Consider the following 14,932-nt stretch of genomic DNA (forward strand, 5'->3'; position numbering starts at 1 on the left):
CCACTATGAAATCTGGAACCCAACAATAGCCTTTGTTTTATGACTTCTGTAATTACCTGAACAGTATTTCAGCATTGTTTGAAACAACTGACACAACTCATCTTCCATGTCCACAACCGAAAAGTGAGGTTTTATCTATTGGTGCTAGAAGAATAGTTTTTTTCAAAAAGAAAATATTGCTCACAGGTCTGTAACCAACACTATATTGTCTTGAAAGCTATACTATGTCAAAGCTGCTGGCCGTACTTTAAGGGGAAACTGGTTTCTGTGGTCACTTTTTCTGTGTTTTTCTTTGCCACGAGCGCTCTTGTTCGGTTTCTCCTTGACCTCTCCCAGTGTCTCTGCGAGGTAGGTGTCCTCAGCCCTCATCCTGTCACTCCTGGGAAACTGAGGCTCAGAGAGAGATTACATGTTCACACACAGCCTCCCTCAGAGAAAGTGTAAATTAGAGTGAGCTGCTGCCTCGAGCTCTCACACCCCTGCTGAGGGGAGGACTGAGCCAGGCCTCCGGGTACCACCTGCCTTTCATCCTGGGGATACAGAGAAGAGTCACTCGGGGCTCGGGCCCCTTAGCACTCCAGGCCTCACAGGAGAGATCATGCGAAGGGGTCATTCCCATGTAGGATGATCCGTGTGCTAGAGGTAGGGGGCGGGCCCTGTGGGAGCCCAGAGAAGGGGTACCTGTGTCAGGTGGGAGACTGGGGGACATATCACAGGGAACTGATGCCTGAGTTTATGTGAAGAAGGAAAAAGACGTTAAGTAGTGTGAGGGAAGAGAGGCCTTTCAGGCAAGGGTAAGAGTCTGTACAAGGACGTAGGGGCATGAAGCTACATAATACACTGGCGAGTAGAGGGCGGTTGTGGGTCACTAGTGAGAGATGAGGCTGGAGCCAGATCCCGAAAGGAATGCCCTCTTAATCAAGCTGGGAGATTGTACTTTTCTCCATCAAGCCACCGAGGGCTGTGAGCGGGGAGGGGCAGGGGCAGGGGCGGCTCTGGATGTAGAAGGATCCCTCTGGGGCCACTTGGGGACTGACTGGAGGCAAGGAGGCCAGGGAGGAAGCTGGGGTGATGGTCCAGAGGGAAGGGATGAGGCCTGAGCCAGGCCAGGGCCTCAGGATGGAGAAAAAGCGACGGGCAGAGAGAATTGAGGTGGGGGAGACGGAGCTGCAGACAGGCGGGCCAGGGGTTGGGGGTGCTGGGAAGGGAGGAGAAGAGGGGAAGAGGCTGAACTTAGCTTGTGACCCCATGAGTAAGCGCCCTGAGGGACAAGGGGCCTGCTGCCCAGAGGCGGTGGACATGTGAGGCGGGAGCTCAGTGATGTATTTAGAAAACAGTGTCGAGCGGTGGTTGAGGCCACAGACGAGGATAAGATGTCTCTGGAGAAAATGGAGAGGGACCTGGAAGAGCAGCTGTGGGCCCGCCCCAAGACTGGGAAACTGGGAGGGGGAGGAGGTTTGGGAGGGAATTGCTGAGCCCTGTTTGGACCCAGGTGAGTGTGAGAGACTTATGGGAGGGAAAGAGGTTTGGGGGACCTGGACTCCTGGGTCCCAACGGAGAAAAGGGCTTGGTGGATGCAGAACAGCTGTCCGGTTGGTTTCTGGCTTCTGATCCAGGGGCATGAATGAGCATCCTGAGGAGGGGGCCCAAGAGGAAGGCAGGTTTTAGAAGCAGGTGGCGAATTCCTCCTGTTGCAGCCTGAGAGACCCCACTTTTTCTTTCCCATAGAGAAGCTTCCAGGAGGAGCCAGCGCACCCTCAAAGAAGGAAGGAGCGATCGATGTGGTAAGAAGCATGCTCCTCCTCGAGCCATTCCTCTGCCTCGGGCTGACGCCTGATGCTCAGACAGACTGGAAGGAGTGGAAGGGCCCTGAGGGAGTCACACATCATTTGTTCTTTCATTCACTGATTCACTCATGCTGAGGTGACCCTGGGCCTGTGGACCGGGAGGAGTCAGACCCAGCCCCGACCCATATGGTTCTGGGAGAACAGGCACCTGACCCCTCCTTGGGGAGAGGGCTTCCCGGGAATTCCTGAATGGGGTCCTGTAGGAGGAGTATTCGTATAGGAGACCCTTATACAAGAAGACAGTTGTCAGGCAGATGGGACAGCTCAGTCACTTGGTCACTCTCACTGAACACGTCTCCCAAGGCTTCCAGGAAACCCTGGCATCAAGGAGACCCTGACTAAGCCCCTGGAGAGCACCCAGGCAGTTGGAAGACCATCAGGGGCTCTGGAATCCCACAGCCTGGGTTCAAATCCCAGCTTGGGCACCTTCTGGTGGGCTTGGTGGGAGCATTTGGCAGTAATACCCTGGAGCCCAGCCCTTGATTGTTATGGGACTGTTCTGAGGCTCCTGTGCGGCCACTGAGGAGAGAGAAGGTGCTGGATGTCTGGGCCCACGCTCCTCCAGGGCTCTGGCCTTGAGGCCTCTGTTTCCTGCGGTGGCTCCCTTTCCCAGCTCCACTCTTTCAGGCTCCCTGCTGCAGCCACTAATGAGGCTGCTGCCACGGCCTCTAATTTGCCTTGTCTGGGAAAGCTGAGATTGGGCAGGACAGGGCTCTGGAGCTGTGACCTCCCCCTGCGTCACCAGAGAAAGGGCTGAGCAGCAGCAGGAGCGGGGGCTGGTGCTGGGAGCTGGACATCTGAGTGTCGGGGAGCAGGGGCAGTATGATCCACAGATTGGGAGGCTAGCAGGGAGGGAGGTAGTGAGTCCTGTGGCCCCTGGATGTGGCTAGGAGTGAGGGGTCAGACCTTGAGAGGGGCAGACAGCTGTGTGTCTGACTGGGCAGAGGCCTTGGGGGGTGGCAGTTGAGGAAACAGCTATAGCTTGAAGGTGTTGGGTCTGAAGCTGGCAGTGGCGGCTGGAGGGCTGGATCCCTGATTCCCAGTGAAGGTGGTATCCAGTGGTGTGGACATCTGGGTCTCCAAGGGATGTTGAGGCTGAGAAGCTTGAGGCCTGGGGCTCAGGGAGCCGTGACTTTAGGAGGGGCGGAGGCTGGGGCTTGCACATCTCAGAGGAGGGATTTGGAACAGGGTTGGGGCTCAAACAGTTGGATTCTGGAGGCCGAGAACTCTGAGCCGGAGCCCCGGTCTCCGAGAAGACCCAGGAAGACTGAGACTCGCTGAAAATGGCACAACCCACCGGGCAGAAGAGGGCGGATCTGTTCATGCCCTGGGGTCTCAGAGAGGTCTGAATCTGGTGTTTTGGGGTGTGGGAGAGCCAGAAGCCTCAGCTCTCAGCTGGGGGATGAGCAGCTGAGAAAGCCAATGAGGGGAGCAGGCCCCCAGACCCTTTTAGGGGGCACAGAGTCCTTTGAGAATTTGGTAAAAATTCCCCTGAAAAATATAGCCGCTGACGTGCACACAGAAGTTTGCTCCAGGGGTCCCAGGACCCCCATGGGTCCACCTGTGGTACCGGCCGCGTTAAGACCCCTGCTTTGAAGCTTCCACCTGCAGCAAGTGAAAGGGAGCCAGGCAGAGGAGAGGGATGCTGGCAGTGACTTTGTTGTCGCCCCAGGTTACCCAGAAGAGAAGAAGAGGAGGAAGTGGAGACCCAGGTCACGGTAGGCGGTCCCCAGCAGCCCTCCTGTCCCCGGTCCCCATCCACTTCAGGCCCCCAGAGGAGGCTGATGCAGTCCCAGCCCCTCCCTGGCTCCCACCCACACCCCCACTTCTCCCAAGTGGACAGAAAAATCATTTGGCCAAGAGATAACAAGGCCCTCGCTGTAGCTAATGAGAGCGGACGGTGCTGCGCTGGGGAGGCCTGCAGGCCAGTGGGCGGTCAGAATGTTCCCGGGGGACCCTCCCACGCACGCGCGCGCGCACACACAGGGCTGCAGCCGCCTTGCCACGGTCCTCACAGACGTGGCTACACCCCCGGATTGCGAAAATGCACACGCACATGCGCCCACACAGGGGAAGGGGCTGGGCCCTCCCCAGCCAGCCTCAGAGCTCCCTCAGGGCCTGTCACAGCTCCCCGGCCTGGACCACGCACACTGGCTCCTTTGCTCCTCAAAGTGGCGCCTGACAATCCCAATTCTTAGACAAAGAAAGGAAGGGAAGGAAATTTGGTGAGCTGAAGAGCCTGTGGTGCTCAGCTGAGGACTGTGAGAACGAAACATGTGGCAGGCTGTGCTCCAGGCACCTGGGACCCGTGAGGATCCAGCTGTCCAGGATGGTCTCTCTGAGCAGCCTGACTCCGGAGCCCACCTCCTTCCCACCACACCGTGCTCCCTTCCACGGAGACTGGGGCTCCGCCTCAGTTTCCTCACCTCTGGCTTGGCGATGGTCTTTATCCAGCTCTCTGGGTGGGGACAACGGTTAAGGGCCTGGCACAGAGCAGGCGCGCAGTAGGTGGTGCTGGCGAAGGTAGTGAGGGGACTGGTGTCCTGGAATCTTTCTTTATTGTTGTCTTATTATCACCATCGTCATCCGTGGAGCAAAGATGTGGGTGGGAAAGCCAGAGACCAACAGACGAGGCGCACTGTCAGAGAGAGGTGGCACGTGAGGTGGCCCTGGAGGAGTATTTGGGGCTTGACTCTTTGGGGCTGGCGCAGGCAGGAAGACGGGCCCCAGGAGTGCTCACGCTGGGCTAGGCCAGCCCAGGGCTGGGTGCCGGGAGAAGACAGGGTCTCTGCCCTCAGGGAGCTCAGACACTTTCGGAATCAAATGACAATGGAAATAATAGTGTTGAATAGCTCACGCAGTGACTGAGAGCTCACTGTATGCTCTGCCCTGTTGCGAGGCCCCTCCTGCTTTTGTGTTTTCTACCTGCATTCACTCGGTCAGTCTCCACTTCAGCCGTGTGAGATGGGTACTGTCATCATCTGTGTCCAGCAGATGGGGAAAGGGGCATGGAGAGGTGGGGTGACACGCCAAGGGACACCCAGCCGGAAGCTGCCAGAGCTGGGAACCCAAGCAGGCATGTGTCTCAGGGAAGCTCACGCCCTGAACCCCTGTGTTCCACCCCCTTCCACGTGATTGCTTCTCTCCAGTGGGCTGAGCTGAGGGCCTCTCCGGACCCAGGACCCAGCGACTCAACTTCGTCTCCTTTGTCCTTCCAGGCTGATCTCCTCCCCATCCCTCTGGGAGACCGTCACCCTGGAGACATCCCAGGAAGCCCTCCTGAGAGGTAACGGGACCCACAGGGACTGGGAGGGGACCTGGGGACAGAGAAAAAGTCCAGTCCAATTGCCTTTCCCTCCTCTCTCTCCAGCAGCCCCGCCGAGCCAGAGCTGCAGCGGGCGCTGGTGCCTGTGGTCACAGAGCTGGTCCCAGTCTCGAGGCCGGTCTGTGGCCAGCTCTGCCTGGCCCCCCTGCACCCCCAGCAGCTCAGGTGCGCCCCAGGGTGTCTCCAAAAGGAGGGTGGTGGTCAGACATCTGGGCATTGCCCACTGCTGGGACACCACGGGCTCCCCTGGGCCCCCGCCATAAGCACTGTCCCACCTCCACCAGGGTCGCTCGGCATCCGCTGGTCCCGGCGCCCGTGCTGGGCCTGCTGCTGCTGCTGCTGCTCTCCGTCCTGCTGCTCGGCCAGTCCTCGCCCCCCACCTGGCCCCACCTCCAGCTCTACTACCTCCAGCCGCCCCCCATGTGAGGCCTGCTCCTGGTACCCTCAGAGCAATGTCTAGTTCAGTGAATTCCCCAGGGCTCTTTTTACTGTTATTCCCGTTGTTGTGCCGCTGTCATTGGGGACTACCCCAGGAGGGGGACCCAGATACAGTACTCCAGGATCCACAGCCCTGGTTTGGGTTTTTATGTGAAGTCTCTTGGTGTTTTAATGTTGGCAACTGCATTTCTTAACAAGAGTAAAACACGTCCAGTAATGGATTAAGCACTAGGGGTTTAGTTTTCTCACAAAACAAGTCCAGGAGGACAGCCGTGGGCCACAGCTCAGAGTCGCCACAGCCTCAGGGCCAGGGTGCTGTGATCCTCTGTGACTCTTGGCCCTTCCCTCGTGTTCAGGAGATAGCAGGCATTGTAGTCTCATATGTCACCTCTGCAGGGGGAAGGGGACCTCCCCTTCCTTTTTATAAAGAAAAGCCATAGCCTCCCCAGAGGCAGCAGCAGACCTGTGTTTATGTTTCGTTGGCCAGAACTGTTTGGCGTAACCACCGCCAGCTGCAAGGGAGGCTGGGAGACCGAGTGCCTCTCCTGGCAGAAAGAGGGAGGGAGCGATAGGGGCCAGGCACACAGCACGATGTCCGCTCCAGTGCAAACGGCCCACAGGGGAGGGACCAGTGTTTCATTTATTCACTCAACAAACACTGACTGGTCATCTCTTTGCCACAGCTAGACCTTAGAAGACGGAGCTGTAGAGAAGCAGGCCCTCCAATGCCGGGCTGAGGAGTGTTGCTTTTCTCCCGAGGATGAGGGGAGCTTTGGGAGGTTTTATTGCTTGGTTTTGGTTAAGCTTTAACTGAGGTGTAACTTACACACAGATAACTGGACAAGTCTTATGTATCAGCTGGATGAATTTTTAAATATGTAAACAGCTATGAAACCAAAACCTAGGTCAAGATAGAGAACGGTGTCAGCACCTCAGAGGCTTCCCAGGAGAGTGCTGAGCAAGAGAGGAGCAGAGTCACACCTCTTTAAAGACATAGTGACAGGGGTGGCTGCTGGCTCTCTGGGAGCCCAGAAAAGGCACCTAATGCAGCCCGGGAGGTTAGAGGTTTTTTCCCAGACAAGTAGCCTCTGCATTTAGTCTTGAAAGATGGGCAAGCTTGGTTCCAGTAGGCCGTGGCCCCAGGAGGGTGTCAGGGCCAGAGGAAACAGGGTGTATGAAGACCAGGTGATGGGAAAGAGCTTCCGAGTGTGGAGAGCCAAGGGCAGCACCCTGTTGCTGGGATTTTAAAAAGACTAGAAGCCAGGCAAGGATTTGAGGCTGCAGAGTGGTGAGAAATCAGATAGACAGGTGGCGGGAGCCCGTGAAGGGTTTTGAACAGCAGCTTCAACTTTACTCCCAAGTGCCTAAGAAAGGGCTGTGAGCAGGGAAGGGGCAGAATCCACTCTGGGTGGGAGAGAGACCTGACCTGTTTCGGGGATGGATATCGGAGTGCGGCTGGAGGCAGGCGGTGGGGAGAAGGCTGGGGCCGTGGGCCAGGTGGGCCAGGTATGTGCATGGAAAGAAGGGAAGGGCGGAGAGAGGCAGAGCAGGAAGGACAGAGTGGGGGTGCTGACAGGCTGTGACAGACGATGAAGAGGGAAGGACAAGGACTTGCGTCTGACCCAGTGACTGGTAGACAGCAGAGCATTTCCCAAGATGGGGAACCCATGAGAAGGCGTGGGTTTGTGGGAACACTGAGCTCCTGTGGGATAGATGAGTGTCCGGGTTCCAAGAGGTGTCTGGAGCCCTGAGCCTTGAGCTCTCAGGCTGGCTGGGGTGTGGGGGTTAGTAGCTGTGAGTGGTGAGCAAAGCTGTGGAGGTTTTCTGGGGAGAGGGGAGGAGAGTGGGGAGGGAAGGGGTTCCGGGCACCACTTTGTGAAAAGCCTCAAACGCGAGGGAAGAGATCCAGGGAGGAAGGAGAGTATGGGAAGAGGCCAGGCCGAGACCCAGCTACCAGGCCCTCCAGCAGACAGGTCGAGGCTCCTGGCGGGCTGCTGGGGGATTGCAAGAGCCGGTGCAAGTGTCTAGAAGAGTGCCGGCGTCTAGGAACTAACTGCTCCTGACATTTGAATCCCACTTCTCCAGGACGGCGGTGGAAAGGTCTAGAGTTTGGAAGTCGCACAGATTTGGTTCCAGTTATCCTCTGTCCTTCACTAGCGCTGACAACTTGGGGAAATTACTCTTGACTGAGTCGTTTCTTTATTTGTAAAATTTGGCCAACTCTGGATGGGTTTGAGGAAGACAACTGTCCCTTCAGTATTCAGGATCCGGAAGGAGCGAAACAGGCCCACCTCCACAGCCTAAGGGCCAATGAGGGCGCGGTGCGCCTCCAGGAACTGCAAATGAGAGGGGAGCTTGCCAGTCACCAAGCGCCAGCCCCGCCCCCTGCCCGCGCGCGGAGGCGCCCAGCTCCACCCTCACCTCTAGGCCAATCAGAGCGAGGTCCGCGCGACCTGTGCCCGGGTGCGCAGTTCAGACGCCCGCCGCTGCTGGGAGGGGTTGCCATGGTCACCACTGAGGGGCCGCGCTGAACAGCTGGCGACCTCCGGGGAGAGAGGCAGCTTCTGATTGGCTACTTCCTAGCTCCCCCGGCGGCCCAGGTGTCTCCCCTCCTCCGTCCCCGCCCTCCCGGAGCCCAACGCCTGGTCCCCTCTCTCCTATTCCCCCACCCTAATCTGGAGCCCCAGTGGTCTCCCAGGAAGGCTTCGGTGAGAAAACCCTGAAGAAACTGCTGGAGGGTGCTGCGAGAGAGCGGAAACCCTTTTCTAATGAAAGCGTTTTGCTTTCATTAAGCACTGTGCTTAACGAAGCGGGGCTCTGTGCTGAAGTCTTCTGGTGTATCTGGTTTAATCCTCCTTAGACATGAGGAAAAGGAGGCTCAGAGGTTAAGAAGCCCTTCCCAATATCATACAGCTGGGTTTGGGGGAACCTGGTCTCGAGCGGCAGGTGCATCTCACACCAGAACCCCCGATCTTTCCACTGCGCCCCGAGAGAAGTCGGGAAGTGACCAGAGAGTGAAAAATGAGAGCTGGAAGAAAGTAAGAGACGGAGGCCCAAAGGAAGAAAGAAAAGGAAGACACGGAGGAATCAGAGAAAAAAAGAAAGTGGTAAAGAATGAGAGGAAGAGTTTCAGAGGCAGAAAGAATAGAGAGAGGAAACGGAGATTCCCTGAGGGCCGGGAAGCAAGGAGGGTGAGAAAAGAGAGTACAGAGACTCAGAAGGGGGACAGACATCCAGAGAAGGACAGAGACTTGGGACGTTACGGAGAACCAGAGAGAAGGACAGAGGCACAGAGTGAGAGGAAGAGACAGAGCAGATGCAGCCCCCCTCTGTTAACCCCCCACACCCGACACACACACACAGGCGGCGCAGGAAGGAGGCGCAGCCGCAGCGCACACGGGGTCTTTATTAAGGCGGCCAGGCGGGGCCTCAGGGCGCGTCCAGCACCAGCAGCTTGTGCATGTACCAGTTCAGCCAGTGGCGGCGCTCGAGGGCGGCCAGCAGCCGCGCGCGCTCCCGGAACGCCGCGTCGTCCGCCAGCGCGAGGCTCCGCCGCATCGACCGCAGCTCCAGCGGGGTGGCCGGACCCACCCAGGCCCGGCCCGGGGTGCGGAGGCTGCGGGAGACCCAGAGACGCGGTTACCGCGCGTCCAGGCCCCCCGCCCGCCGCCGCCTGTCCTCCCCGCCGTCTAACTCGAAGCCCTGTTACTGCACCGTCTGTGGAGCGGCTCGGTCTCTGTCCCCCGTCTCTCTCTTTCTCCGCGGGGGTCTCTGTCTCTCGGTTCACCAGGTTCGGAGCTCCCTGAGTACGGAGACCGAGTTTGGTGCACCTGTCCGCCCCCAGCGCTCAGCGCACGGCCTGGCGCACGCCAAGAAGTCAATAAACGTTGCTCAAGGAGCGAATCCGTTTCTGCTTCGACTCCTTTCAAGTCTCTGAACGCTTTTCTCGGAATCTTTTTGAATCTCTTTCTCCTGCTGATTTCCTGCCCATTCCCTGTCTCTCTTCCCCTCTAGTCTCTGTCCTCCTCTCTCTGGGTCTCTGTCCCTCTTTCTGAGTCTCTGTCCCCCTTTCTCCTTGGGTCTCTTCCCACCTCTCTAAGTTCCCACCCCTCCCTGGGAGTCCTGGGCGTCGCACGAACCTGAAGACCCCCGCGGGGGGCAGGGCGACTCCTGAGGCAGTGCGGATGCCCCAGGGCACGAGCAGCAGGAGGAGCAGCAGCAGCCGCACCCGGAAGCTCCTGGGCACCTGGCGGGTCTCCATCACCTGTGGGGAGACAGGGAAGAGCTCAGTAAGGCCTGCGTCCTGGCCCAGAACCCCGACCCCACCATCCACCCACCCCCGGCAGCCCGCTGGCAGAGCCCCCTACCGCGCAGTGGGCTCGGGCAGCGAGCCTGGCAGCCCCCTTATATCGCCTCCACGGCCCCCGCAGCGGGCAGTGACGCAGACCAGGGGGCCCAGAGCGCGGGGTCAGCTCCCCCCAGGCTCATTAGGAGCCGCCAGCGGTAATGAGGAGCCGGGGGCGGGGGCCCCGCCGCTGCTTTGGCGGCCACCAACTAATTGGAACCAGGAGCTGGGACCTGAGGAGAAGGGGGAGGCCGAGAGACAGACAGACAGAGAAGTGGACACGGGGGGTGTGTCAGAAGGATAAAAATAGAGACCAGCGGAGGGACCATCAGTGCAGAAGCCAGAGACAAAGAGAAAGAGAGACAGGGAAAGCAACAGAGGGGGAACTGATGAGGAGAACCAGAGACACAAGGAGATAAAGTGACCTCGAGAGGGAAGGACAAAGAGAGTAACATAGAAAAGGAAAGAGAGGAAGAAAGAAGGGAAAAGGAAGGAAGAAGGAAACTGACAAAGAGAGCCAGCTAGAGATGGAGGGATGAGAGGAAAGGCTCTGAGAAAGACAGAAGGAGACAGAGACAGCCAACCTGGACAGAGATGCCCAGAGACAAATCCAGAAAGAGAGAGTGAGAGATGGGAGGGGGAAAAGAAGAGAAGGCAACGGGATACAGCAGTGGGGGATGTGAAGGCAGGTAAAGCAAAAGGCAAAATCGAAAAGTCTTTGACTGTGAAGACCCCCCCAGCTGCCCTGTGGGTGTGTCTAAGCCTTCCTGGGTGGGGGGTGAAATTGGGGGAGTTGTGAAGATAAAGCCCAACCCCACACACAGCGGGGAGGTAGGCAAGGGTTGGGAAGTCCCAAGGGGTAGTCTGGGTGTCGGATTGGCAAGATATGGGAACCTAGACTTCCTAGTTCACCAGAGAGGAGGGGAACAGGCTCTGGGCTCCTGGGTCTTGGAGTGGAAGGGACAGGGACCAGACTCCTGGGTTCTGGGGTAGGAACAGTCTGAGGATCTGGACTTCTGGATCTGAGAGGAAGGAGCTAGGGGCTCTGACTCCTGGATCTTGAAGTAGGAGGGTACGAGGGACCTGGACTCTTGGGTTTGGGGATAGGAGAGGGCGGAGGGCCCAGAGCCGTGGTTTCAAAAGGAAGATAGCTTGGCTGGGCCACATCCCTCCACCAGGCGATCCAGTCCCTGACTCCATTCCCCACTCCAGGGACAATGTCCTTTACCTCTGTCCCTTTAAGAGCCCAAGTCTGTCGCTAGGCTTCCAGGATCCCCAGGGAGGGGGTCAGGTGCGTCACCTGCACCCTTGGGACCCAACCTCCTGCCACCCCACCCAGAGCCATTCTGCAGCATTCACCAATCTCCGCATCCAGCTCCGCTCACCTGCTGTTATCTTGGATCCCACCGAGCAGGTAAGAGACCCCAGGAACCCAAGTGACCCTGTCCCATCCAGGTGTCTGCGACCCCCACCTTCACCAGACCACAGACCTAGGCATCTCTGCCCCAGACCAGCCCCTGAGACCCTGGGATCCCAGCTCCATCCTCAATAAACAGAGAGACCTGAGTCCCGCCCCGCAGCTCTCTCCTCTGAGGAATCCAGACCCCCCAGCCCTGTCTCTGGAGGACCTAAGACTCAGAGTCCCCAACCCCCTTCTAACTCAGGACCTAACAGATCAAGACTCTCATCTCCTCTCTCCCCTGTAATGCAGCCCCCCTCCCCAAGCTTTGCTCCCTCCAAATTCTAGGCATCTGAACCCCCAGGCCTCTCCTGTCTAAAGGACCAGGAATTTAGACCGCCAGTGCCCTCCACCCTCTGGGACTCAGGAGTCTTGGGCATCAGCCCCAAACTGTTCCTTCTGAGCCTCCTCTAGTGTAAACAACTGTTGAGTCAAGGTGTACCCTGGGCCCTCGGAAAGGAAGGGATCCCGTGTCCCCTCGGAGGTCTATACCCTCCGAAATCCAAGTCGAGGAGGTCTGGGGGCTTGGAGAGGTGTCATTCTCCCAATTTTTCTGCTACCCTCTCGGGGAAACAGATAAGGAAATTAACTACGACTCCCGAGAAACCCCGCGCTTCAGTCTCGCTTAGCTACGGCGGCTACCGCCCCACAGCCTTCAGGGAGTTGCCATTCGGTTCTCTTCCTTTCCTAGGCGCCCAGCTGGGCGGGGAAGAAGTCCACCTGGGGACCAGTGGGCGAGGCCTCTGTGGGTGGGCGTGGCCTCCGCGAGCGGGGGTGGCCCTGGGAGTGGGCGTGGCCTCGCGAGGGGATGAGGGCTCCCGGGCGGCTTCCGGGTTAACCCCTTCCTTCCCGCTCGCCCGCAGCTATAGGCGTCTCCCAGAGCTATGAAATCCTTCAGCCCGATCCTCTTCCTCCTCGTCTTCCTCCTCGCCTGGCTGGGTTCCCAGGCCGCCCCTTCGGCCTCACCGCCTGCGGGCTCCAACTTCCCGGGGATGGGCCACCCCTCTGAGATTTCCCCTCACGCTTCTGAAAATTCCACCCGCGACTGGCCTAACCCAGAGTCCCCTGAGAGTGCTTATCCTGAGCCCTCCAAGATGCCTCATGCAGTTTCCCCAGAACCTTCCCCCCTTAACTTCACTGAGACCCCCAACCCTGACCTCCAGGAAACCCCAGATCCAGAGTCTCCTGAGACCCCCAAACCCAACTCACTCAACACCTCAATATCAGAATCCCTGGAGACCCCCAACATGAACTCCTCCAATACGACACATCTAGAACCTTCTGAGACCCCCAAACCTGACTCGACTGAAGTTCCACACGCAGAATCCCCTGAGACCCCCGAACCTAACCCCTCCAGAACTTCACACCCAGCATCTCCTGAGACCCCAGACACTGAGCCCACCCAAACTGCACCCCAAGAATCCCCAGAGAGTCCAAAACTTAACTCCACTGAAATGTCACGTGCAGAAGCCCCTGAGACCCCGGATCCTCACCCCAGCAAGACCCTTGACCCCAAATTTCCAGAAACTCATGACCCTGACACCACTGAGACCCCGAACTCTGAATTCCTCCAGACCCTCCATCCTGACCCTACCGAAGCCCCTCGCCCAGAATCCCCTGTAACCCATAACCCCAGCCCTACTGAGATTCCCCAAACAGAATCCCCCACAACTCCCTACCAAGGTGCCACAGAGATCCCTACGACCTCTGACCCTGAGCTCTCCCTTAGTCTTCACCCAGAAACACCTGCACCCTTCAAGGAGGAAGCTACGGCCCTAAATGAGCTGCCCCTGAATCCCAAGCCGGAAACCCTTGCAGCCACCCAGCCGGGCTCCCTTAAATCGCCCACCTCAGATTCTCCTGGGACCGTTGAGCTGAAGGCCCCCCAGAATTTTAGCTCTAAAGGGCCCAATGTCCCTCCTCCCTCAGCCCGGATTGCGGGCCCCCCTGCTCCTCCAGGGCCCCCCAGTCAGTCGGCCCCGGCCACTCCGCGGGCCCCCCAGCGGCGCAGCCGAGGTGAGAGAGTCAACACTATCATCGTGGTGGAACGAGTGCAGGAGACCGGTGAGGGGCTAGGACGGGACTCCTGGGTCTGAGGGAGGAGGGGCCTGGGAGTCTGGACTCCCGGGGTCGGAAGGAGGAGGGAGCTGTGGGCCGGGATCCAGAGTCTGAGAGGGGAGGAAGAGGCTAAGGGCTCAGACTCCCAAGTCTGATGGCTGATGCTGTTGGGTCTGAGGGAGGAGGGGCTGGGGGCTGGACTCCCGGGTCTGAGGGAGGAGGGGCTGGGGGCCGGATACCTGGGTCTGAAGGAGGAGGGTCTGGGGGCCTGAACTCCTGGGTCTGAGGGAGGAGGGGCCGGGAGTTCGATTGCTCATTCCCTGGCTCCTTCCTTAAGGCGTGACCCTGGTGGGACGTCCCCGGGGTGTGGCGGGCGGGGCCCTGTGTCTCTTCCTCGCTGGAACCGGGCTGCTGATCGGCATTTTCCTGCTGCTGTGGTGTCTCTACCGCCGGGCGGCTCGACACAGGCCCTTCGCACACCACCGGCTTCCGAACGACGGAGATGAACCGGGTGAGCGACCCTTACATTGACCGGCCCTTGAATACCTGCACGTTTCCGTAACCTGGGTTCTCCTGGCATTTGAGGGCGCCCTGCCAGAAAGTACAGGTCTCCCATGTAAGGTCAATAGAAGCCCTGACCCCTCCATGGGCAGGTCCTGCCCCCTAAGTCTCTGAAATTTCGCACACACACGTCCAGCCCTGCGCCCAGCCCAGCAGAGACTAGCGGCAGGATCCGAGCCACCGGTCTCTACAAGCCCCGCCCCTTCCCCTAATAGAGGGCGGCCCGAGCCCTTTAGGCCCCGCCCCTACGCTGCAGGCCCCGCCCCTGCCGCAGGACGCCACGCCCCCTTGTCTATTAAGAGACCTCATCCTTTAATTCGGAAACCCAGCTCCAAGGGTGGTCGGAATTCTCTCCCCCGCCTCCCCATCGGTCAGCGGCGCAGCAGAGGAGACAGGCCCCCTATCAGCCTGGGGATGACCACGCTCCTTTGCTCCCGCAGTTATGCATTTGGACACCCCGAAGGACCCAGCCTATGACCTCTACTTTTATGCCCCGGACGCTTGGGTCCCTTCACACATCGCCACCAAGCAGCCGCCGCCCACCCCCCCGCTGCCGCCCAAGCTGCCCCCGCCGCCCCGCGGGGGTCGCCCCCAGCCCCTGGAGCCGCTCTCCCCCGCCACGCTCCCCAACAACTTCGTCTGAGCCCCGCTCGGTCCCTCCAGACCAGCAGGATCCCCAGGCCGAGGAAGGCCCCAGAGGTCCTGTCCTCCCGGCACGCTTTGCTACATAGTGGTCCTCTCGGTCCAGCACACAGAGATGCTTTCGCTCTGACCAGAGAACGCAGCCTGAGGCCGAATAAATCACGTGTCCCCACGCCTAGACACCTCCTCTGCCTGAGTCCTGGGGGAGGAGGGGCTGGGACTCTGGGACTGAGGGAGGAGGGGCTGGGGGCCAGGAC

General features: G+C 59.0%; 3 protein-coding genes across 13 annotated transcripts in view; 2 read left to right on the forward strand and 1 right to left on the reverse strand.

Annotated features, from left to right (window-relative positions):
* Positions 1-9,513, forward strand: part of KASH5 (KASH domain containing 5) — a 27,083-nt gene extending 17,570 nt beyond the window's left edge. For 3 of the 11 annotated variants that reach the window (XM_070224725.1, XM_070224726.1, XM_070224731.1), the window contains 5 exons: positions 1,729-1,784; positions 3,520-3,565; positions 5,066-5,133; positions 5,218-5,337; positions 5,457-5,831. In XM_070224725.1, the coding sequence (XP_070080826.1) occupies positions 1,729-1,784; positions 3,520-3,565; positions 5,066-5,133; positions 5,218-5,337; positions 5,457-5,598 (432 nt within the window). In that variant the 3' untranslated portion in view covers positions 5,599-5,831. Of the gene's footprint in view, positions 1-1,728; positions 1,785-3,519; positions 3,566-5,065; positions 5,134-5,217; positions 5,338-5,456; positions 5,832-7,695 lie in introns of those variants that run through there. The other 8 variants (XM_070224727.1, XM_023650130.2, XM_070224732.1 and 5 more) reach the window with 5 other exon arrangements.
* PTH2 (parathyroid hormone 2) lies at positions 9,040-13,893 on the reverse strand. The gene is made up of 3 exons (XM_001491631.5): positions 13,712-13,893; positions 9,750-9,874; positions 9,040-9,226 (listed from the first exon to the last, which is right to left on the reverse strand). Exons 1-3 carry the CDS (start codon positions 13,787-13,789, stop codon positions 9,040-9,042), a joined length of 390 nt encoding a protein of 129 aa, XP_001491681.2. The 5' UTR covers positions 13,790-13,893.
* Positions 12,207-14,853, forward strand: GFY (golgi associated olfactory signaling regulator). Its single transcript, XM_023650134.2, has 3 exons — positions 12,207-13,478; positions 13,810-13,983; positions 14,474-14,853. Exons 1-3 carry the CDS (start codon positions 12,299-12,301, stop codon positions 14,674-14,676), a joined length of 1,557 nt encoding a protein of 518 aa, XP_023505902.1. The 5' UTR covers positions 12,207-12,298; the 3' UTR covers positions 14,677-14,853.
* The last annotated feature ends 79 nt before the right edge of the window (positions 14,854-14,932 follow it).

This window comes from Equus caballus, chromosome 10 (genome assembly GCF_041296265.1).
Source record: "Equus caballus isolate H_3958 breed thoroughbred chromosome 10, TB-T2T, whole genome shotgun sequence".
Taxonomy (NCBI): domain Eukaryota; kingdom Metazoa; phylum Chordata; class Mammalia; order Perissodactyla; family Equidae; genus Equus; species Equus caballus.

Excerpts from the sequence above, each read along its gene's own strand:
- GFY (XM_023650134.2), top strand. The coding sequence starts at position 12,299 with ATGAAATCCTTCAGCCCGATCCTCTTCCTCCTCGTCTTCCTCCTCGCC. Across the intron at positions 13,479-13,809 it reads GGAACGAGTGCAGGAGACCG|GCGTGACCCTGGTGGGACGT; the intron begins GTGAGGGGCTAG and ends TCCTTCCTTAAG. Across the intron at positions 13,984-14,473 it reads GAACGACGGAGATGAACCGG|TTATGCATTTGGACACCCCG; the intron begins GTGAGCGACCCT and ends TTGCTCCCGCAG.
- PTH2 (XM_001491631.5), bottom strand. The coding sequence starts at position 13,789 with ATGAGCAATCGAACTCCCGGCCCCTCCTCCCTCAGACCCAGGAGTTCA. Across the intron at positions 9,875-13,711 it reads CCCTCCTCCTTCAGACCCAG|GTGATGGAGACCCGCCAGGT; the intron begins GTATCCGGCCCC and ends GTCTCCCCACAG. Across the intron at positions 9,227-9,749 it reads CCCCCCGCGGGGGTCTTCAG|CCTCCGCACCCCGGGCCGGG; the intron begins GTTCGTGCGACG and ends GGTCTCCCGCAG.